This window comes from Neocloeon triangulifer, unplaced genomic scaffold (assembly GCF_031216515.1).
Source record: "Neocloeon triangulifer isolate White Clay Creek 2 clone unplaced genomic scaffold, ASM3121651v1 ptg000014l, whole genome shotgun sequence".
NCBI lineage: Eukaryota > Metazoa > Arthropoda > Insecta > Ephemeroptera > Baetidae > Neocloeon > Neocloeon triangulifer.
The window spans coordinates 20,716,846-20,736,801 of NW_026775556.1; the positions used below are offsets into that span (position 1 = coordinate 20,716,846).

General features: G+C 34.6%; 3 protein-coding genes across 5 annotated transcripts in view; all 3 read left to right on the plus strand.

Moving 5' to 3' along the window:
* Window positions 1-9,024, plus strand: part of LOC132199729 (proton channel OtopLc-like) — a 28,841-nt gene extending 19,817 nt beyond the window's left edge. For all 3 annotated transcript variants that reach the window (XM_059624668.1, XM_059624673.1, XM_059624669.1), the window contains exons 2-10: window positions 407-647; window positions 3,956-4,070; window positions 4,408-4,654; window positions 4,816-4,982; window positions 6,125-6,338; window positions 6,609-6,771; window positions 6,840-7,143; window positions 7,713-8,132; window positions 8,637-9,024. In XM_059624668.1, coding sequence (XP_059480651.1) covers window positions 407-647; window positions 3,956-4,070; window positions 4,408-4,654; window positions 4,816-4,982; window positions 6,125-6,338; window positions 6,609-6,771; window positions 6,840-7,143; window positions 7,713-8,132; window positions 8,637-8,717 — 1,952 coding nt within the window. In that variant the 3' untranslated portion in view covers window positions 8,718-9,024. The remainder of the gene's footprint in view (window positions 1-406; window positions 648-3,955; window positions 4,071-4,407; window positions 4,655-4,815; window positions 4,983-6,124; window positions 6,339-6,608; window positions 6,772-6,839; window positions 7,144-7,712; window positions 8,133-8,636) is intronic.
* Window positions 9,025-11,076: 2,052 nt separating this feature from the next.
* On the plus strand, window positions 11,077-17,049 carry LOC132201233 (receptor-type tyrosine-protein phosphatase alpha-like). The gene is made up of 23 exons (XM_059627226.1): window positions 11,077-11,259; window positions 11,599-11,745; window positions 11,798-12,006; window positions 12,066-12,192; window positions 12,295-12,443; window positions 12,504-12,651; window positions 12,710-13,000; window positions 13,064-13,195; window positions 13,332-13,453; window positions 13,506-13,857; window positions 13,914-14,131; window positions 14,192-14,302; window positions 14,354-14,464; window positions 14,655-14,798; window positions 14,852-14,979; window positions 15,038-15,173; window positions 15,232-15,330; window positions 15,392-15,473; window positions 15,529-15,692; window positions 15,750-15,872; window positions 15,923-16,077; window positions 16,130-16,265; window positions 16,318-17,049. The coding sequence occupies exons 2-23, from the start codon at window positions 11,700-11,702 to the stop codon at window positions 16,390-16,392; spliced, it is 3,258 nt and encodes a 1,085-aa protein (XP_059483209.1). The 5' UTR covers window positions 11,077-11,259; window positions 11,599-11,699; the 3' UTR covers window positions 16,393-17,049.
* Window positions 17,050-17,255: 206 nt separating this feature from the next.
* LOC132201234 (uncharacterized) lies at window positions 17,256-19,908 on the plus strand. The gene is made up of 10 exons (XM_059627228.1): window positions 17,256-17,470; window positions 17,720-17,869; window positions 17,926-18,137; window positions 18,204-18,330; window positions 18,388-18,536; window positions 18,590-18,737; window positions 18,794-19,087; window positions 19,151-19,285; window positions 19,352-19,473; window positions 19,529-19,908. Exons 1-10 carry the CDS (start codon window positions 17,281-17,283, stop codon window positions 19,709-19,711), a joined length of 1,710 nt encoding a protein of 569 aa, XP_059483211.1. The 5' UTR covers window positions 17,256-17,280; the 3' UTR covers window positions 19,712-19,908.
* The last annotated feature ends 48 nt before the right edge of the window (window positions 19,909-19,956 follow it).

Below are 19,956 nucleotides of genomic sequence, written 5' to 3' on the forward strand. Positions count from 1 at the left end.
GACACCGCCAACCAAAATAAACGAGCAAAAAAATTGAAGATGACAGTTTTTTTTTTGGAACAGATATTTTAAAATTTGAATTAATTCGCTTTTAATGACGGTCCGCAATAATATTTATAATTCGGCTTTGCCAACAAAGATACAGAGTTCAAGAGATGATAATTAAATTTCTGACACAACTGTATGATAAAATTAAATAAAATTTTGCTTTGAAACTTGGGTAAAAATTGATAAAAATGTCCAATATTAATTGAAAAATAAATTTAATCAAATGAATAAATTTTATATTTAAAAGTTTAAACTAAAATAATATGTTATAAACATTATTCATGCAAAAACTTTTATTAAAGATTAATAAAATGTTTTTAATGTACACGTTAAATAAGTTTAATTTGGTATGTTGCAGTATACAATGATCACCAGCACAGTTTGGCTGAGCAGGATAGTCTGAACGCGTCTCTGCCAAGACCCTCGGCCGCATCAACCACAACCCCCAAGAGACTTGCTACCCTCGCCGAAAGAGATTCGACATCGTCGTCGCCAAAAGTCAGTGTCGCGGCGCACTCGCCAGTCAGGAATTCGCTGCTCAGGATTTTGAGAAGGAAAACCATCGAATCTACTGAAATGGTCGACAGAGCAGAACCTTTGTGAGTAATTCCTTTGCTATTAATAATTTATATATTTTCCATTTGAGGCCGATTTTTTTTGCAAATTTCGTGGAAAATGATCAGAAAGTTTAAAATAAAGAGACCCGAGTAAATGTTTTTAAAAATGATATAGGAATCAATAAAGACACTTTGCAACTAAAGGAAAGGAATGAAGGCTTTTTTACGATATGAACTATTAACAGGTTATTAAATATTCAATATCATCCTTTCCAATAAATGGAAGAAATTAAATTTCTTAAATTTTTGGTGCATAATGTAAGATTTGATTGAAAGAATGACATAATTAAGTTGGTATTAATGTTTATAAAATTGAGATTCTCAAATTTATAACAATGATTACTGATTTTTCCTCAAACCGAAAAGGAATTCTACGCATTAAAGTTAAAAACATAGTAAAATGAATTTTATTTTTATATTAATAAAATATTTTGTACACAAAATGATCATAATTTTAAACAAAGAGAAAAAAAAGTGAATTTTTCGCATTTTTTTCCTTTAAAATCTTTGCAACGTTTGGTGAGAGGATTTATATAATTATAATTTATAATTTCGTTTCACAACCACAAATTTGCTCATTTTAAATCCACATCCTTTTTCATTATTTAGCTGCCATGCTAGAGATTGAAAAAAAAATAAGCCTTGAAGCCTTTAGAGCAAAAATTCGGCGAAAATATAATATTGATAATTAAACAGTTTGTGTTTGTTTAGAATCCACTATAAAATTTAATATTTTTTCTTCTTTAATTACTTGAAAGCTTTTTCTGCTTCAATGATTGCTCTCCATTTAGATTCCGCTTTGAACGTAAATAAATATATAGCTCAAAATAATAAACAGTGATAAAAGCTCGTTCGTTTCTTTTTCAAAAATCTAGCTGTGCCTCGAAAGATATTGAAACGACATTAAACGTCTCGGGGAAATCTCTCTGCTCGAATGCATAAAGGAGAGACTTTGAACCGGAATAACAACAATTTCCTCCATTGCACGAGAGCGCAATACATTAATGTTTTCATTTACCTACTTCTGTCCTTCTACGCGGCAATTAAAGTCCAAATTATTCGTCTGCTGTCTTTTTCGTTCCGGCCGAAAACTCGGAGACAAAACACCGAATTTTCTTCAGACGCGTGATTTATGATTTATGAAAATAAGACAAAATTCTGCTTTGTTGTCGGCACACGTCACAAAAGCAAGCATTGTTTCTGCGGAGAAAGGTTCGGAGATAGCGATCGAGATTGCCCATCTAGCTGTAAATTCGAGTACAAGTATAATTGCGTGCGGTGCCATAATGAGCGCAGCCATCCGCGGAAATCCGAGTAAAGTAGAAAGTGACGAGATGCGCTTTTACAAATACAAATAAAGAGGGAATTTATCAATTGATTTGCAGATTCATTCTAATCGAGCGTCACGCCTGCCTAGCCACACCGAATTGCAGAAGCTTTTAATTTCTCTCTAGCTCGGATCGTAAAAATTGTTATGCGTCGACGCCAACTGTAAAATGCGGTCTCTTGATGATAATTTTATTAAGAGATGCACTGGCTGTCGATGAGTGATTATTATGATGCCGAAATGTGGCACACATACGGAACGAACACTGTAATTTGGCTGATCGGCCTCCTGCGTATAATGACGGATCAGAATTATTAGGGACGATGAAGCCCAGTGGTTAGCGCGCGTTGCCTAATTTCGCAAATTAAATTCAGGCTCACCTGTTAACGGTTTCTATTTCGACCACTGTGCGTGGCAAAAATAGTATAAACTAAACCATAGTCTAAAAATAGTTCATGTCCAGCTCCTAAGGAAAACTGGTTTAAAAAAATATCTTTTTTATGTGTTTTTATCTAAATACGCTACCGAAAACATTCCCGTTTACTAAACACAATTATTAGTTACACTCGAATGCTGAAAAAATCTAGCAATGCAAGCCAGAATTCCTTGGTGATTGCAAATTATTACATTCTGATTCGCTACATGCGAGCCTCTGAATTAATTTTTTTATAATTTTCTATAGTAAGGATTTATTGAGATGCTTTTAAAAATTCTAATGAACGTCTTGAAATATTTTAATTTTATACCATTGCTACCAAAATTCCATATCTACAATTATTTTCATTGTGTTTTAATAAATCCCATTAATAAACCTCAAGCTAACAATTCAATCAAAAGAAAAAAAAATGTAATAAAGGCTTAAATAGAAATCAGTGAGCCATCATAAATTTAGATCAAAATTAAATATCCTCTACATTTGTGGAATATTGATACAATTTGAAAAATTGGCTCATTTGAATAAACAATAGACTCTTTTAACTAAAATGTGAATCTAAATGTTGGCCCTTTTTGGGTGAAAAGATACCTTTTTTGGGTATAGTTGAAAATAACTGACAACATATATTAAATTACAGATTATTCCAGCATTTAAAAAATAATAACTCAATCAAGATCGTATAATATAGATCAGATATTAATAATTATTCGTTTTATGCAGTTGTTATTTATATAAATTTTACTTTATTTACTGAGGCAGGCAAATAGTGATGAAATATTTATTTCCATTTTAAAAAAGGTGATATTTATTTAAAAAATTACTTTCGTGTTAGTTACTGTTTTTATTACTCCATAAAAGCTCATAAAAATAATCAAACCGTTCCGCCCGTTAACAAGAAGTCTCTTTAAACGATAGAAAATAAAAGAGCCGAGCTTGTAGTCCATAAATTTTTTAGCTAAAAATATTCCTTTTTTATTGCCGAAAACTAGAAAACTTGGTTTTTTAACATACTGCGTGCAGAGTGCGTTTCTTTTTTCTTATATATGCATTTATAATCAAACCTAAAAGCCAAGGTGTTGACGGACCACCCAGGAGAAATAAATCAATACAATTAAGCAGAGCAGCCGCAGACAATAAAACTCTAGCGTTATCACCTCTTTCCAAAATGCTAATCACGTGTTATAAAATTTGTATTCCGTGATTTTTTGAGGTTAACTAGATGAAAATAGGAGATTGAAGAGATCCGTTTTCATATATGCAGACATGCAAAAGCTAGAATTTGTTTATGACTTGGTCGACACTGCATTGGTACAGTTGCACGCAATCTAATTAATAAAAATGTTTATCAATGCACGACTGATTTTAATTGGACGATAATCACAAATCATAATATTGTAAAAATACTTCTTCTTTAAAAAATTCCTTTTAAAACACTTCAAAAGGTATAAAGTATATTAACAGGGTTAAAATAGCAATTATAAAATTTCTCAATTGTATCTCTAAATATAATTTTCCTTTTTTTTCCAGTCGACAACTATGGGTTGCCCTGAGCTCCCTTTATGGCCAGGCTTTGGTGCTGGTCATGCTTGCGATTTGTTTGATTGAAGTCATGGACAACTCTGTGCGCATTTTCAGCATGCAGGTAAGTTACTCAACCCGAAATTTAAATCTGAATTGAAGTCTTACTTATTTTATTTTTAAGACTTGTGTTTCCCACTAATTTACTGAATGAAAACTATTTATAAAAAAGTAATATTTCTCATGAAAAATATTTTTTCTTCACGTCTTTATTGCATTTTTAATTGATTAGATTTTTAAATGTAACAATTTTCAATAAGTTTCTAGAGAATGTTGAAAAAAATTGACATAAATAGCTTAATGATTAGGAGATGAATTAAGTCCTATTTTAATTTTGGTTGATTCATCCTATGAAATAGACAATTAAGACAAATTAATCAATATTGTTTATAAATCTTTAGGGCTTCCTGTTGCTGTACATGTACGTTGGAGGAATCGCGGTGATCCTGTGCATTTACGTGTGGGTGCTGATCGACAGCTGCGGCTCGTTGTCCGGCAACTCGTCGCGCGAATACGACAGCGAGGACGATGTGCCGACGACGGACGACGCCGAAAATCCGCACCCGCTCACCAGGTTCGGCTCGTTGAAACGCGCCCACCGCGCCGCAACCACGGGCACCTCCTTCTACATCAGGGTCGGAGCCATTTGTGAGTACAATAAATTTTCTAATTGGCGACGAAACCACTCTGGCAGAAAAAAAACGCACTTTTACTCAAATCGGTGCAGCCGAGCGGGTAAAATGTTTGTTTTCGAGTTTCTTTTGTTTGCGGCAAGTGAGAGAGTTTAACTTGAAATATTATTGTTTCAGTGTTTGGTTTGGCGACGCTGGTCTTCAGCGGGCTTGAGGTTGCCATGCACTCGACTATGGACGCCACCGGCACCGCCTCGTGTCTCTCGGACATCATTTTCGTCCACCCCGTGCTCCACGGACTCTTCACCTTTTTACAGATGCACTTCCTCTTTGTCAATTCTCAGGTGAGGACATGTTCTTAATTAAATTTGTTTTATAAGAATTGTCAATTTCTATAAAAGAAATAATTTAAAATAAATACATTAGGAATTATAAATTAAATTAATTTTCACAAGTTTTAATTTTAATTAAATTGTCTCAAGCTATAAGATTATTCATCTTCCACATCCTATAATAAATTTGTGAAATAAGATTAATTATTATGATAAGAGAAGTTTATTAAACTCAGCAGGTGTTCAAGTGAAATAAACAATCAAATAACTTACATAAATAAATATTAAAATACAAATTTTTTTTATATTTAGATACTTAGCTGCTTCACGCAGGCTTAACTTTTTTACACTAAAAGTCAGAAAAATACTGCGAGCAGTTCCCTGTACAAAATTTACAATAGCAATCCTCACATGCTTCATAATGAACACTTTTGTTGCAACAATAAAAATAGTGATAGCCATGACACGCTAATGTAGTGAAAGCCTTAAACATCCTTATAACGTTTTCAATTTCCATAGTTTGTGAAGCTAATCATTAATTTGTTATTAATTTTACTGTCATAGAATTTATCAAAAATCACAGATTCCATCAAGCTATATTTTAATTTCAGATCACTAATAAATAAATCTGCATTGACAAGATCGTTAACTAATCTGGACCTGTTATATTTTGACATTCCTAAAATGTTTTTTAAGTATCTTGTCTTGACTCGTTCTGAATTCTCAAAATCCTGTTTATTCAAATAAGGCCAGACTATTTCAATACGGTTCGACGCAATTGGGGAGATTTTTAACATGAATAATTTATCAGCAGTCAATCGAAGTTTTATACAAGTCCTTAATTCCGTATGTAGCTAGCAGAGCTGCTCTGCATTTCTTTTCAATATATCTGGCATTTAAATACGATACCCATAAGATATGTAAATTCAGATACAAACTCAATTTTTGGGACGTCTAATTACAATAGCGGCCTTCATTACTTTATTACTGACAATGAGCTCATTAAACTTCACCTGAAACTCAATCTTTTATCAATTTTTAATTTTTATTTTTTTTTTAATTATGTCTATTAGTATGATTGGTTATTAAGAGAAATACTTTATGCACTTTCTTTTCTATGTGAAAATTCAACTTTCAACAATGGAAATTCGCAGGTCGTCGTCGAGCGGTTCGGTTTAGCCGCGCGTTTCGGCTTCATGCACCTGGCCGCGACCAACGTTGCGTTGTGGGTGCGTCTGATTGTGTGGGAAAGTGGAACCGAGTGGATCTACTCGATTCACCAGGCCCAGCAACGAGGAAGATCCACCACCAGTTTCCTGCCCTCGCCCCTCGAACTCAAGGGCTTCCCCAGGGCAGAAGCTCTCAGAAGTGAGTAAATTTACATTTCATTTTTACACAATTTTTCACAGTTGAACTTGAAAATTGAAATAAGTTCTGCAAGCATGAATAATCAGAAAACCCTCTTAAAATAAGTAAATAATTCAATTTTGAGATTATTTGAGACTAGGAATAAAAAATATTCTAATTTGGAATTATCTTAATTTCTTAAATGAGCTTTAAAATGCAATTTTCCATCATGGAATTTTGACTTATTGTTAGTAATTTGTGTTGATCTAAAACCTCAACAAAAATTTTCAGCTGGTTGGACCAAAAATGCATCCCACTTGGCAGCTTTCTCACCAGTTTCTGCAGACCACATTTCGCAAGTGGTCAGTCTCCATGAGTGTCTGAATGCAAACTCACTTGGACAACTGTGGACCTCAGCAACCCCCTTCCTCACCCCTTTCATCGTCCAATTCTGGTAAGCAATTTAAATTTTATACAATTAATGTACGAATGATTTTTATTTACTTCGTTTTGTAATTTCAGTGTGATTTCGGCCGCCGTGACCTACGTGATGGGTCTGAAGGTGGGCCAGAGAAGGCACATTTTCAAGGGCGGCAGCAAAGGCTCCAGCAGCTCTTGCTCGGGCTCAGTCGACTGCAATTCGAGCAGCCGAGGCCTCTTTTTGGGACTGTTGTGCGTCGTGGCCGGAGTTGTGGTCATCATTGTCTTTTTCGTCGTCAAGGGCGACCCCAACTTCCCGCAACATTTGCCCTTCTGGCTCTCGATCGGCACCCAGGGCTCTATACTTGCACTGGCGGCTGCTCTTTCCCTCGTCGGAATTGCTCAGGTACAATATATTTATTAATAAAATTATTGCTTTTTTTAAGCAGACAAAGTGAATAAAGGGCTTGATTAGAATAATGAAATTTAATTTTTTTTTTTTTTTTAATAAATGAGAATGATAAAATGCTTTGAATTATTGAATTATTCTTTTTTTGTAATTATTTATTTGATAATATAAAAACTATATCTTTTATTATATTACAATATTTTATTGTTTCTATGTTTAAATTTTTTTAAATTGGTAAAATAATTAATAACTGAAGACTCCTGACTATGTTTGAATGAAATGGGAAAGCAACAAAGTCTTAAAATTATTCATAAAATTAAAATTGTTATTTCTTTAAAAAATTAAGATTCCAAAAAATAGTTAGATTTTGTTGTAATAAAATTTTTAATTTATTTTTAACCTTTTTATCCAGCCGCAATTTTTTTTATCCTGTTTAAGTTTGTATTAAAATATTCAAATCTTTAAATTTAAACTGAAATGCTCAGTTAATGGAATTAAATAAATTATTAATTAAATTCCGACAGAAATTCTCAAAAAATCAATTTTGTACGTAATTTTATTTCTAGGTCCGTCGCCTTGCGTCCTCGGCATGCGAGCCACCCAGGATCGACCGGCTGCTGTCCAAAGTATCCGCCTTTGGCGTCGTCAGCTACTCGATTTTCAGCCTGGCCGCCGGCGTGGGCCGCGTCCTCGAAATGCAGCGGACGGACGCGCCTGAGGACGGTCGGGCCGGCGCCCTGATCGCGTACTGCGCCGTCCAGCTGCTGCACGTGGCCCTGCAGAGCGGCATGCTGGACGAGATTTGCAGACGACAGTGCTCGAGCCGCGGCCAGATCATCGCGCGACCAGGCCGGCAAATCGTGACCTGCCTGTTGTGCCTCAACGGGGTCATGTGGGTGTTCGACTCGCTGGTCACCTTCAGTTGGATCTCGCAGGAGCTCCAACTCAACTTCTATGGCGTGCTCACGTGGGGAGTCATTAGCAGGGTAAGAATTTTACATCCATATTTTGAGCATAAATTGATAGCGTTGAAGATTTATATCATTTTTGTACTGCATCTAGTTAATTATCTCATCAAAATATTAATCTTGATTAATTTTTATTGCTTTAATTAAAATTTTATTTCAAAATTGGATTCTTTTATTAAAAAAAAAAACATTTTGATGTTTTGCGAGTTGAAAACTTTTTTGAAGCGCTTTTTCAATTTAGAGAATGGATTTTAGCAAAATAATTAATTAATTATATACTTTATTTTTGCAAATTCAGTTCAAATCAGCGGCTTATCTGATCAGTTCATTCAAGTTAAAATAATTTTGAAGAAATTTTTACTCTCCATCATCAAATTTTACTTACAAAACTATTTTATTTTTATAACACAAGAAAAAAAATTAGCTGTCATTCAAACCTGTTTTGAAATAATATAGATATTATTAGATCTATAAAATTAAATTGGAAATTTCCAATAATATTGAAATTTTAAATTATTTCAGATAAGTTTGCCGTTGTTGGTGCTGCACAGATTCCACTCGTGCGTGCGGCTGCTGAACGCTTGGCAAAAGGCATACAACTGACGAGGGCGGGACCGCGAAGAGCAGTGTTGCTGCGCGGGCACCACTGGGGCCTTCCGGGCCCAGATCCGTTTCCAGGTTCCAGGTCTTCGCGGTCCCTCCTCGCCGGGCGCCACCCCTTTCCGAAAGGCTCCGTGGCACCCAAACATGCACCTGCTCAAGTTCTAGGCCCCACCAAGGCTCTGGACCCCCTAGTTTCGTTGCCAACACCAATTATTACTGTTAATTTAATTTGTGTATATAATTTATTGCGATAATTATTTCTAATAAAATTTTAAGTTGCGGACGTGTCCGAAAATTTACAACTGGATTTTGCCACTTTTTTTGGAGGATTAACGAGCAAATGACACGCGCCGGAATTAAAATAAATAACTGACTTAAGTAAGCCATACAGGGACAATTTGTCCGTCACTTAATGTATGTACTGTGTAGTTGAGTACAAACCATCACTGCATATGTGTACAATTTCAGCACTTGTCAATGATGTTTTTTTTTTTTTTAATTTTTAACAATGTATCTTGATTTCGGTTACATAAGATGTATAAAATATTGTTGAACACAATTTATTTTTTATTTTATCTTTTGTAATATACCATTACTTGTCTACCTTATAAAAAAAATTTAATTAAAATATTCACCTGATTATAAGATCATAAATCTCATATAAAATAATTAAACAGACTAATTAAAGAGCAATCATCAATATAAATTCAACTATTTAATTCACACGTCTATAATTTAATTAAGAGCAATGGTCAATATATGAGCATTTAGGATAATGAGAGATGAGAGAGGAGAAACGGTGAGAGATGGGACGACCGCACGGCCGAGTACCTGCAGGAGCAGGTACCTGAGAGAGACGCCGGACAATAGAGCGCGCCCAGCGCTCACCCTTATAATCTGCCTTGACCACACGCAGAAGAAGAAGAAATCAAAGAGTGCGTTTGTGCAGATGTTCGCGGTCTGGCCGTCGCCAGATTTCTCTTTTACAACCATCCGTAAATAATATAAGAAAGAATGTATTTTTCTGAAGATGTTTTTGGTGTACCTGAATTTTAAGCAGGAAGCGCGTGAGAAAGAAAAGCGCAAACTGCACGGAGGCCCAAAGGAGGTAAAACCCACCCTCCTGAGGACCAACCAATCAAATGTAATATAAACTAGCCTCGCTCGCTGACCATTTCTGTGCAGAGATTTTTTGTATTGAAAATAAGAAGTTTCACTTTGCTCCAAGCAGCCCCCGAGTGCATCTCGCTCGGGAGTTTATCTCACTGTAATTGTTTTTCATTGTAAATTAATTGTGCGCGCATTTCCAAGTTATCAGGCTCGATTTTTGAACTGAAACCAGTGAACATTTCTAACTAGCCTGATTTGTGAGTTTGAGAGACTTTTCGGCTCGGTTTCGGCTCTCGTCACAGGTTTTCGGGTGGTTTTCCTTGTGACACTGCGAGAGCGGGGTTTTGCCAAGTTTGCCCACCTCGTCTACTCCAAATAGACGCGCAAACGCCCCACCGGCCACCCTGAGCAACCCTGCGCCCTTCCGAGGCGCCCCTGAGTAGCTGTGACGTCAGCGCGGTCCTCCGGCCGCCCCGAAGCAGCAGCACGGCAACTCCAGCAGCAGCCCCTGCTTTCCTTCTCTCTCTCCGCCGCTGCCGCGGCGATGTGTAAGAAATGTGATTGAAAACTCTCGATCCGAATTGCTCATTTGATCATTGATCTATTTTGCTCTTATTGCTCTATTTTGATTTTATTGACAAATATGACGTGTATTTAATTTCATTTAACAAAACAATAATACTTCTGTATAGGTTCTTGAAGTTGTTGTTGTGGAACCTTTTGGCACTCGAGGTGGTCATATTTGTTGAAATAAAATCCGGCTTCCTCGGTGGAGATGAGCAACTTTATTGTTTCTGCATGGTACAGAAAATCCCTAATTAATTCAACAGAATTAATTAAACTTTTCTCCTGCATTTTATTTATATTTTAAGTGGATCCCGGCTAATTAAATAAATAATTTAGTCTCTTGTTTAATGCCACAAAAGCTACAGTTTTTACCAGAGAAATTAATAATCAATAATATTTAAACGGGAGTAATTTGCATTCCTACCTGAAATTTAACAGGTAATTAAAGTAATTAACATTAAAACTCCCATTGAATTAGAGGCATTACACTTTATAAAACCCAACTTTAATAATTGGAGGAAAAATGAAAAAAATCCATTCACAATCTATTGGGGGAAAACCGTAAAATAAATACGACCCTGCGCTAATCAATAATTTCAGTATCCGCTTTTGATAAGTCTAAACTAAATCTTTCAAATATCCGTTTTCCTTTAAATAGCTTTTAGTAGGCGAAAAATGGTGGCTCACGCGGTTGCTTTTTGCTGCATCTTTCTGTGCTTAGCAAATTGGACAGAGGGATCAACTTTGTTCTTTGTGAAGAGTCCGATCGTGGATCAATATTTCTGCTTCTCAATTGAAAATGGGACGGAGAGCGAACTTTTTGAGGGACTTTACTGGACTTCAGAAAAAAATGGAGAGACAAAAGGTACAGGCGAAGTTTTATAAGTATACAAAATATAGCGTTAATAAAAATAAATACGGTACATATTGTTGTACTAATTTAATTTGGAGCGCAACTGGAATTCTTTTCATTAATTAAACAAACATAATTATTGTTGTTTATTTGTCCAAATTGTTACATCACATTGCTTACGTTCAATTGTCGAAAACAATTTTTTTGTTTTTTGCCTGCAAATCAGGAATTTTTTCGTAGATTCCAAAGCGTTAGCCAAAAATCTATATGTTAGCGCATCTTTTATCTTTCTCGAGTGCGTTGCACTAGTATAAAATTTGGATATAATTATGCAGCAATTCCTATTTCAAGATATTTCAAGCAAAATAGATGCTGGATACTTCTACAGCGCTCCCACAAGGGGTGGTCATGGAGAAGAGGATAAGGAGAAACCAAATTCAAACTATTCATCGATGGCAGCAACAGATTTTGGTTTCATCCTGGATCACCGCTGGGAAGGTTTTTCAAATCAAATCCTTTTGAGATGACTATTAAAACAAATTTAATGCAGATCTTCCGGGCGATTTTAAAGAAAGACAACTAAAATTAAACATTTCCAACCTAAAAATTTCATTATTAGCAAAATATAATAGCACCTTGACATTCCTATCAAAGAACGGCAATAATTATCAACTAGGGTTAAATCTTATAGAAAAGAAAAGAAAAATCAACATCACAAAAAATCATAAGGATGGTCCAAAATTAGTTTTGAAAATCCAGGTAAATATTAAAAAGCTATTTTTAATTTGCCTATCAATCTAAAGTTTACTGTTGCTTAGGAATTCTTTGTTGATCGATGGAATCACATCGAAATAAAACTTCCTCCTGGGTCAGAAATACAAGAAGATTGGACGGTGAAGTTTCAGAGTCAGGATAAAAATGCCAAAATAAAATATCATATATACGGTAAGAAATTTAGATGGACTGGTATTTTATGATTTCCCTTTTTTAAGTTGCTAGACTTTCTGATTGAAGAAACGTCATAATTATTCTTGCTTTTTATTTCAGAAACTCCAAATCTTTACAATGGAACATACAGCACATTGAGAGCTGCGTATAAACTTGACGAAAAAAATTGCTGGGTTGCTGAATTTGTAACTGACACTACCAGAAGTTATAATTTCACTGATGGCAATATAACGAATTTCATCAGACCGGTCAGAAAAGATTTAAGTAAAATAATAATTGTGACTAACGATTTTAGTTTATTATATAAGAACTCTGAGGGAAAGTGGCGAAACAAATTCATTTTGGCTGGCGATACTGCTGAGCTAAGTGGAAGTCAATCAGTTGAAGGAAATAATACAGAAAACGACGGATTTTTCCTTTATACTTTAAATAGACACTGCACGCCCGAAAATGGACGTAAGGAAAATTATTTAAAAAAAATTCAATCTACCAATATTTTTATTATAATAAATAGAGTTGCAGATGTATTATCAAATAATTGAAAAACAAGAAACCGACTCGACCCTGACCTGCTCGACTACCACAAATTCTCAGAGAGTCAAGGAGCGCAAAGTCAGCACGTTTTACAACAATGAAGTTTTAAAATCTGCCACTCTCGAACTTCTCAAACCCTTTATAAACTATGGTCTGCAAATAGATCGATGCAACGCGTCAGACGTAGATGATAACTGCAAAGGGGTCATTTTGTGTGACCCCAATGGGTGCTCCTGCTTGCGACCTTACACCGGACCAACTTGTGAGGAAGGTCAGCAATGAACAGCATTCATTGTATTAACGTTGATTAAATTTAATTTATGATAACTTTCAGTGTGTGATAATTTGGGCACATATGGATGTAATTATAGGTGCGGCTTTTGCGAACGAAAAGAGGAATGCAACGTTGCAGATCAATGTAGTGGAAATTGTGTCTTGGGATATCGCAAACCCAATTGCGTAGAAAGTAAGAACATAAAATTATTAAAAATTCAGAGGACAACATAACTCAAAACAAATAAGAAAATAATTATAAATTATTAAAATATTAAGTCACAATAAAAAATAAATTCAAATAAAATTCTTCTTCAACATTTATTTAGAATTTCTTCAATTCGGAGTAAAGCCAGATATCTTTGGAATGAAAATATCCTTAAAGAATGCGATTAAAAACCTCACGAATAAGGAAATTAAGAAGATTGAATACATCAATATCCAGTTTCAGGTTGAAGTGAATCATAATTTAAAAATCTTTTACTCATCCTTTAACCGGACAGGTTGAAGGGCAAGGCAAATTCCAAAGTTTGCTTAATATAACTCATGGTGGTTTGGAAGCAACATACGAGCTTCCCAAGCAAATCGAATTCAACAAAACTTATTCTTTCCGAGCAGTGATCAAAGAAAAGGACGAGGAAGAAATTTACATTGGACCAGATTATCCTGTCCTGCATCATTTTTTTAATAACAAGAAATTCTTTTCAAACAGAATTAATCAAGATGATTCGTCAAACAATAAATTTGCACTGATATCCTTTGTTGCAATCGTCGTGTCAGTCGTGATTTTAGTTGCATCTTTGGTGATTTGGATCCGAAAAAGGAGAGAACATAGAAGGATCGATTCTGGACCAGGTTCATTAATTGAGCTAAAAATATTTTTAATTTGCATTTATTTTATTTTATATCAGTTCAATACATGCATTCCATAATGAATGCGCAAAATCAAAGGATTGAAAGCTCGCAAAATATAGCACTGCTGGAAGATGCTGAAGAAATGGCAAATGAAAATGTGGATAGTATCTACGCTGAACTAACACAACTTATTCACAAACATATGGACCCTCTAAAATTCAGAAGTCACGTCAAGAGTTCTCTTAAGTTTGACCAATTCGCAAAACTTTTTCAGGTTATTTTATAATTTTGAAAATATATATTATGTCTTAAAAATATTTTTTTATATGAATAGGAAGTAAAAGAAGAAATCAGGATTCGTGACTCGGATTATCTTGTCCCCCTACCGACCATGATAAAATTAAGAGCGAATGAGCAGTATCAAACTGATGCCTACTTTTACGACGTATTTCATATACGCAAAATTGAAATTAGTGTCAATTAAAAAATTTTTTAGGGCTTCTCGGGCAAAAACAGATATATAATTTCGAAGAGCCCTTCTCAAGAGAGTGTGCAGAACTTTTGGAGACTAGTTGACCAGGAGAACATTCAATCAATTTTAATACTCGTAAGTTTAACGATCAAATAAGGGTTGATTCATAGTTATTCGAATTAAAAATCGGCTTTTTCTTGATCCAATTTATATTAAAATCACTTTTATTTATTTTTATTGAATTAATCTTTATTCACCAAAATATAATATCATAAAACAAGTTTACTAAATTGTTAAATTATTTTTCAAATTATTATTATTTTAGAATGACGTCGAGCCGTATTGGCCAAAAACTCTGAATGAAGAAGTGGTTTATGATGATATTGTACTGGTTTGCATGGAAAGTCAAGAATTTTGCAACTACGTGCTTAAAATTATAAAAATTTGCAGTGGCGGGGAAACAAGAGTGGCAAGTTCTTAAATCTTATGTTATATTTCAAATAAAAAATAATCTTTGTCTAGATTCGCCACCTTCAATTCAAGTCATGGTCTGATTGGGATTTGCCGCTCAACCACCAGGCTGTGGCTGAATTCATACAAAAAATTGACATTGATTGGCACAACAAAGGGCCCATTCTACTCATGTGCAGGTGGAAATTATGATTTATTTTAATTATTTTATTTCAAGTTTCTTTTGTAAAATTTCAGTTCGAAAATCAGCAGGGTCGGAATTTTGCTCTTCGTCCACATTTGCCTGGATATGATGGACAAGAATCAGTCTTTTGATCCAGAATACGTTTTGTCAATCATGCTGAAGCAGAACTTCAACCTTATGGAGTCGCATGTAAAATCAAAGTTATTAAGTTCCCTTGTTTATTTTTTAAATTATTTTTGTTTCACAGAAGCTATACACTTTTGCAAATTTGGTTCTCTTTGAATATTTTGCTGCGAACAATGCAGTGCCATGTGCAGATTTTGCAGAACACTTCCAATCTCTTCAGGTATTTTTATTTTCATTTTAAACGTTATGAACTAAATTGTAAGAGGGACATAATTTTTAAGGCGGAAGGATCTCTTCAAGATGAATTTGACGGATTATTGAACCAGCTAGAAAATGACTTGACCCTGAGCAAGTACCTGTGTGGTATTTAAATACATCGATGTAATTTTTGTGCAATTATATCTATCAAATTTCAAAGGGGAGCCAAAAGAGCGTGACAACAGCTTGACTCACGTGGACAGTTTTACAAGAGAAAACCAGTTCATTGTGATTCCCAAGCCAAAGCCAATGTATCTTTGGGGCTTCATCCTTCAGCACAAAATTCAGCAAATCGTCATTTTGAACGAAGAAATTGTGGACCAGGCATAATTCCAGCAATGCTATTTATATTCTCCAATATTTACAATTACTTATTTATAGGATAATTTTCTGCCAACAAAAAATAATCCCATAGAATTTGCAAACGTTGATATCCATTTACTCTCTGAGGACGACTCTGACCATATGAAATATCTATGTGTAAAAATTAGTGATTCCTCTGTGGTAAATATTTAATTTTAATCCCACGTGCACTGAATAAAAATTAAAACCAGGCAAAATACGCCATGCCTACAAAATACATCAATATGGTAATTCTGAAAGGATGGAAAGATGTTCACGCACTTCCCTTGCCTTCTGACCTGATCGGCTTTTGGGAAAACAGCGAGAAACAACGCAAAGGTCCTTGGCAGACTCTCCTCATTTGCAAGTATTGATATTATTTCATAAAACTAAAAAATTAAATTTTTTTGCCAAATAAGGGACGGATCAACTTTCTGTGGTTTTTACTTGGCCATTGGTTACTTGGTGGAGAAAATTCGGATGGAGCAACTCGTGGACGTGGAATGGGCCATTCGAAAATTGCACCAGCAAAATATCAACTTTAGCTTGAAAAAGGTTGTAATTTTAATTTTCTTTCCCTTCTTTAAACTATTTCTTTCATTTGCAGGAAAATTATAGTTACTTGCTTGATGCCGCTTTTTTCTTCCTGACAAGCCACAGCAATTATGCCAATTTCAAATAGCCTTTTGGTTATTATCGATGTTTAAAACTTTTTGATTTATTACATTTTGTCCTTCGAGTAATTTAAATTTCATTTACCGAAATTCTTATAAGAGACTAGGAAATATATCAATATCTTATAAATAGTTCACCAGATTAGAATATTAATGATTAATGATAAAAGAGAATTTCCTTTCAGTGTCCACTTTTCATAGGTAATAAAAAAACATTCTCAGATAATTGTAAGTATGCGTATTCCCATTCCTATCGAAGGGGCCTTTTAGGTTCAGATCTATAAGGTCCGTTTCCAGGTTCCTGGTTTTTGTGGTTCTTCCTCAAACATGCACCTGCTCAATAAGTTAAAGGCCCCTGGACCCCCAACTTTTGTTGTCAACAACAATTATTTTTAATTTTATTTTTTACATAATATATTGATATAATTATTTCTAATAAAATTTGCGGACGTGTCCAAAAATATGCAACTGGTCATATTTAGCCACTTTTTGTACGATAAACTCGGGCAAATGACACGCGCCAATAATAAAATAAACAACTAACTTTAGAATAAAAAAGTAACCATAATTTTTCCATCACTTAATAAGTAAAAACCATATATATTGTGTAAAATTTCAGCACTGGCCAATGATGTTTTTTTAAACCTTGATATAAGTTAAATAAATTGTTTGGAGTGTAATGTCAATACATCTTGTTTTTATTTTCTCCCAGGATATAAAACCCACGTTGAATAATCCAGAGTAATAAAATATAAAACTTTTTTCACTTGCAATCTATTGGGGTAAACCCAAAAATATATACGCCCCTGGGCTAATCAATAACTGAAGTATCCGCTTTTGATAAGTCAAAAACAGCATCCTACGAAAAAACCCAATTAAAGCTTAGTTGGCGAAAAATGATAGCTCGCGCTGCTGCTCTTTGTTGCGTCTTTCTGTGCTTAGCAAATTGGACAGAGGGATCGACTTTGTTCTTTGTGAAGAGGCCAAATTCGAATGAATATTTCTGCTTCTCAATAGAAAATGGGACGGAGAGCGAAATTTTCGAGGGAATTTACTGGACTTCGGAAAAGAATGGGGAGACCAAAGGTACAGATCAAGTTTTAGTTTCAAATCAAGTTATTTATGTTTTATAATTAGACAAAGGTTTGAATTGATCGTCATAAATTCATTTCAATTGAAACGAAAATAAATTTGGTTTGCCAATGAAGATTTTTTATTTTTAATTCACAATTTTCCTTTCTATTTTCTCTTTTTAGTCAAAATTCCATTAAATCGCAGATTTTTTTATAGCACGCTGTGTAAATTAAAACTTACTTAGATTCCTAAACTTTCCAGCACTCTCCAGCGAAAATTGGGAGGTTGGATACTTCCCCAATGACTACAAAGATTACCCGACTACAAATTACGATTACATGAATCCAGATCGAGAGAAGGCCATAACAAATTACTCAGACTTTGGCTTTATCTTGGACCACCGTTGGGAAGGTTATTAAAAATATATATTTTTGAACTAAACATTAAAAGAATTTAATTTTGCGCAGAACTTCTAGATTATGACAATGGCTGTGTTTATTCACTGTCTAAACAAATTTCCAACCTCAAAATTTCACTATTAACTAAAGAGAAATGCAAATTGACATTCCTATTAAGGAGCAACATAATCTACTACCTGGAATTAACACCCGAAGCTAATAAGAAGACAATGAAAGTATCCATGCATAAGGATGGTGAAACTACAAATTTGAAAACTGAGGTAGAAATAGAAATACGTTTTCTGAATTGTTTTCTCTGCCAGTCTATAACGTCTTCCGATGTCTAGGAATACTTTGAAGATCGATGGAATCACATCGAAATAAAACTTCCGCCTGGGTCAGAAATACAAGAAAAATGGACAGTGAAGTTTCAGAGTGAGGATAAAAATGCCCGAATAAAATATCACTATTACGGTAATAAACTTAACGCTTTCAGTGAAATAATTCAAAAGTTAATTTTTCTAAATTCAGGAACTCTTCGTCTCTACAGTGGAAAAAATGACATATTGAATGCAAAAGAAAAATATCCAGGGCAAAATTGCTGGGTTGCTGAATTTGCCACTGACAATTTCAACAGTTACACATTCACTGACGGCAAAATTAAAAATTTCATCCAACCGGTCAGAAAATTCAAGTAAAATGAAAATTTTGATTAATAATTTCAGTCTATTAGAATTCTGAGGCCAAGTGGCGGAACAAATTCATTTTGGCTGGCAATACTGATCAACTAAGTGGAGATCAATCGAGCGAAGGAAATCGCGGAGAAGGCAACGGGTTTTTCCTTTACACTCTAAAAAGAGCGTGCTTGCCTGAAAATGGACGTAAGGAAAATTATTTAAACAATTCAACCTTCTAATTTTTTCATTATAATAAATAGAGGTGCAAATGTATTACCGCCTTGTGAAAAAGACCGAAAGTGACTCGACTCTGACCTGCTCGACTACCACAAATTCCCAGACGGTCAAGGAGCGCAAAGTCAGCACTTTTTACAACAATAATAAATTTTTACAATCTGTCGCTCCCAAACTTCTCCAACCCTTTGAAGGATTTGATCTACAAATAGATCGATGCAACGCATCAGACGAACACGACAAATGCAAAGGGGTCATTTTGTGTGACCCTAATGGGTGCTCCTGCTTGCGACCTTACACCGGACCATCTTGTGAGGAAGGTCAGCAATGAACAGCATTTATTACATTAACTCTGATTAATTTTAATTAATGATAAATTTCAGTGTGTGAAAATTTGGGCACATATGGCTGCGGACATAGGTGCGGCTTTTGCGAACGAAAAGAGGAATGTGACTCTGTTACCAGTCAATGCAGTGGAAATTGTGTCTTGGGATACCGCAAACCAAATTGCATTGAAAGTATGACAAATGAAAATTAAAAATAATAATGAATTTAATGCAAATTTATTTTATTAATCTTTTAAGAGTTTATTCAATTTCGACTAAAGCCGGAAATAACCAACAAGAAGATTTCTTTAAAGAATGCGATCAAAAATCTTTCACATGAGGAACGCCAGAAGATTGAATACATCGATATCCAGTTACTGGTTAGAGTGGAAATTTTTTTTTTAATTTTATTTTTTAATACCTTAATTTTAACAGGCTGAAGGACAAGCCGCGTATCAAAGCATGCGACAAATTACACCTCCTTTTGATTTGGAAGCAACATACGAGCTTCCTCAGCAAATGAAAAACGCCTATTCTTTCCGAGCAGTGATTAAAGAAAAGGACGAGGAAGAAATTTTCATCGGACCAAATTATCCTGTTCTGCAATATTCTTTTTGAATATGGAAAAGAGCGAGGCTCATAAATTTAATTAAATTACAATTAATAATGTTTTTTTAATCTTATCATTGGCAGATGAAACCGTCATTTCAATTCAATGATAGATACATTAGTAAGATTAGAATGAAATTAAAACACAAGGAAAAAACTTATTGTGAAATCGATCAGACTCCAATAAAGGCATTTTCCAGATTTAAACCGAATAAGTGAGTTTCCTTTCCTGCATGCACCAATTATTTTAAAAC

Bases quoted from the DNA above. Each gene is read 5' to 3' on its own strand.
- LOC132201233 (XM_059627226.1), top strand. From the start codon at position 11,700: ATGGCAGCAACAGATTTTGGTTTCATCCTGGATCACCGCTGGGAAG. The intron at 14,465-14,654 runs GTAAGTTTAACG...TTATTATTTTAG, and splicing joins TTCAATCAATTTTAATACTC to AATGACGTCGAGCCGTATTG. The intron at 15,693-15,749 runs GCATAATTCCAG...ACTTATTTATAG, and splicing joins ACGAAGAAATTGTGGACCAG to GATAATTTTCTGCCAACAAA.
- LOC132201234 (XM_059627228.1), top strand. From the start codon at position 17,281: ATGATAGCTCGCGCTGCTGCTCTTTGTTGCGTCTTTCTGTGCTTAGCA. The intron at 17,471-17,719 runs GTACAGATCAAG...TAAACTTTCCAG, and splicing joins AAAGAATGGGGAGACCAAAG to CACTCTCCAGCGAAAATTGG. The intron at 18,537-18,589 runs GTCAGAAAATTC...TCAGTCTATTAG, and splicing joins TTAAAAATTTCATCCAACCG to AATTCTGAGGCCAAGTGGCG.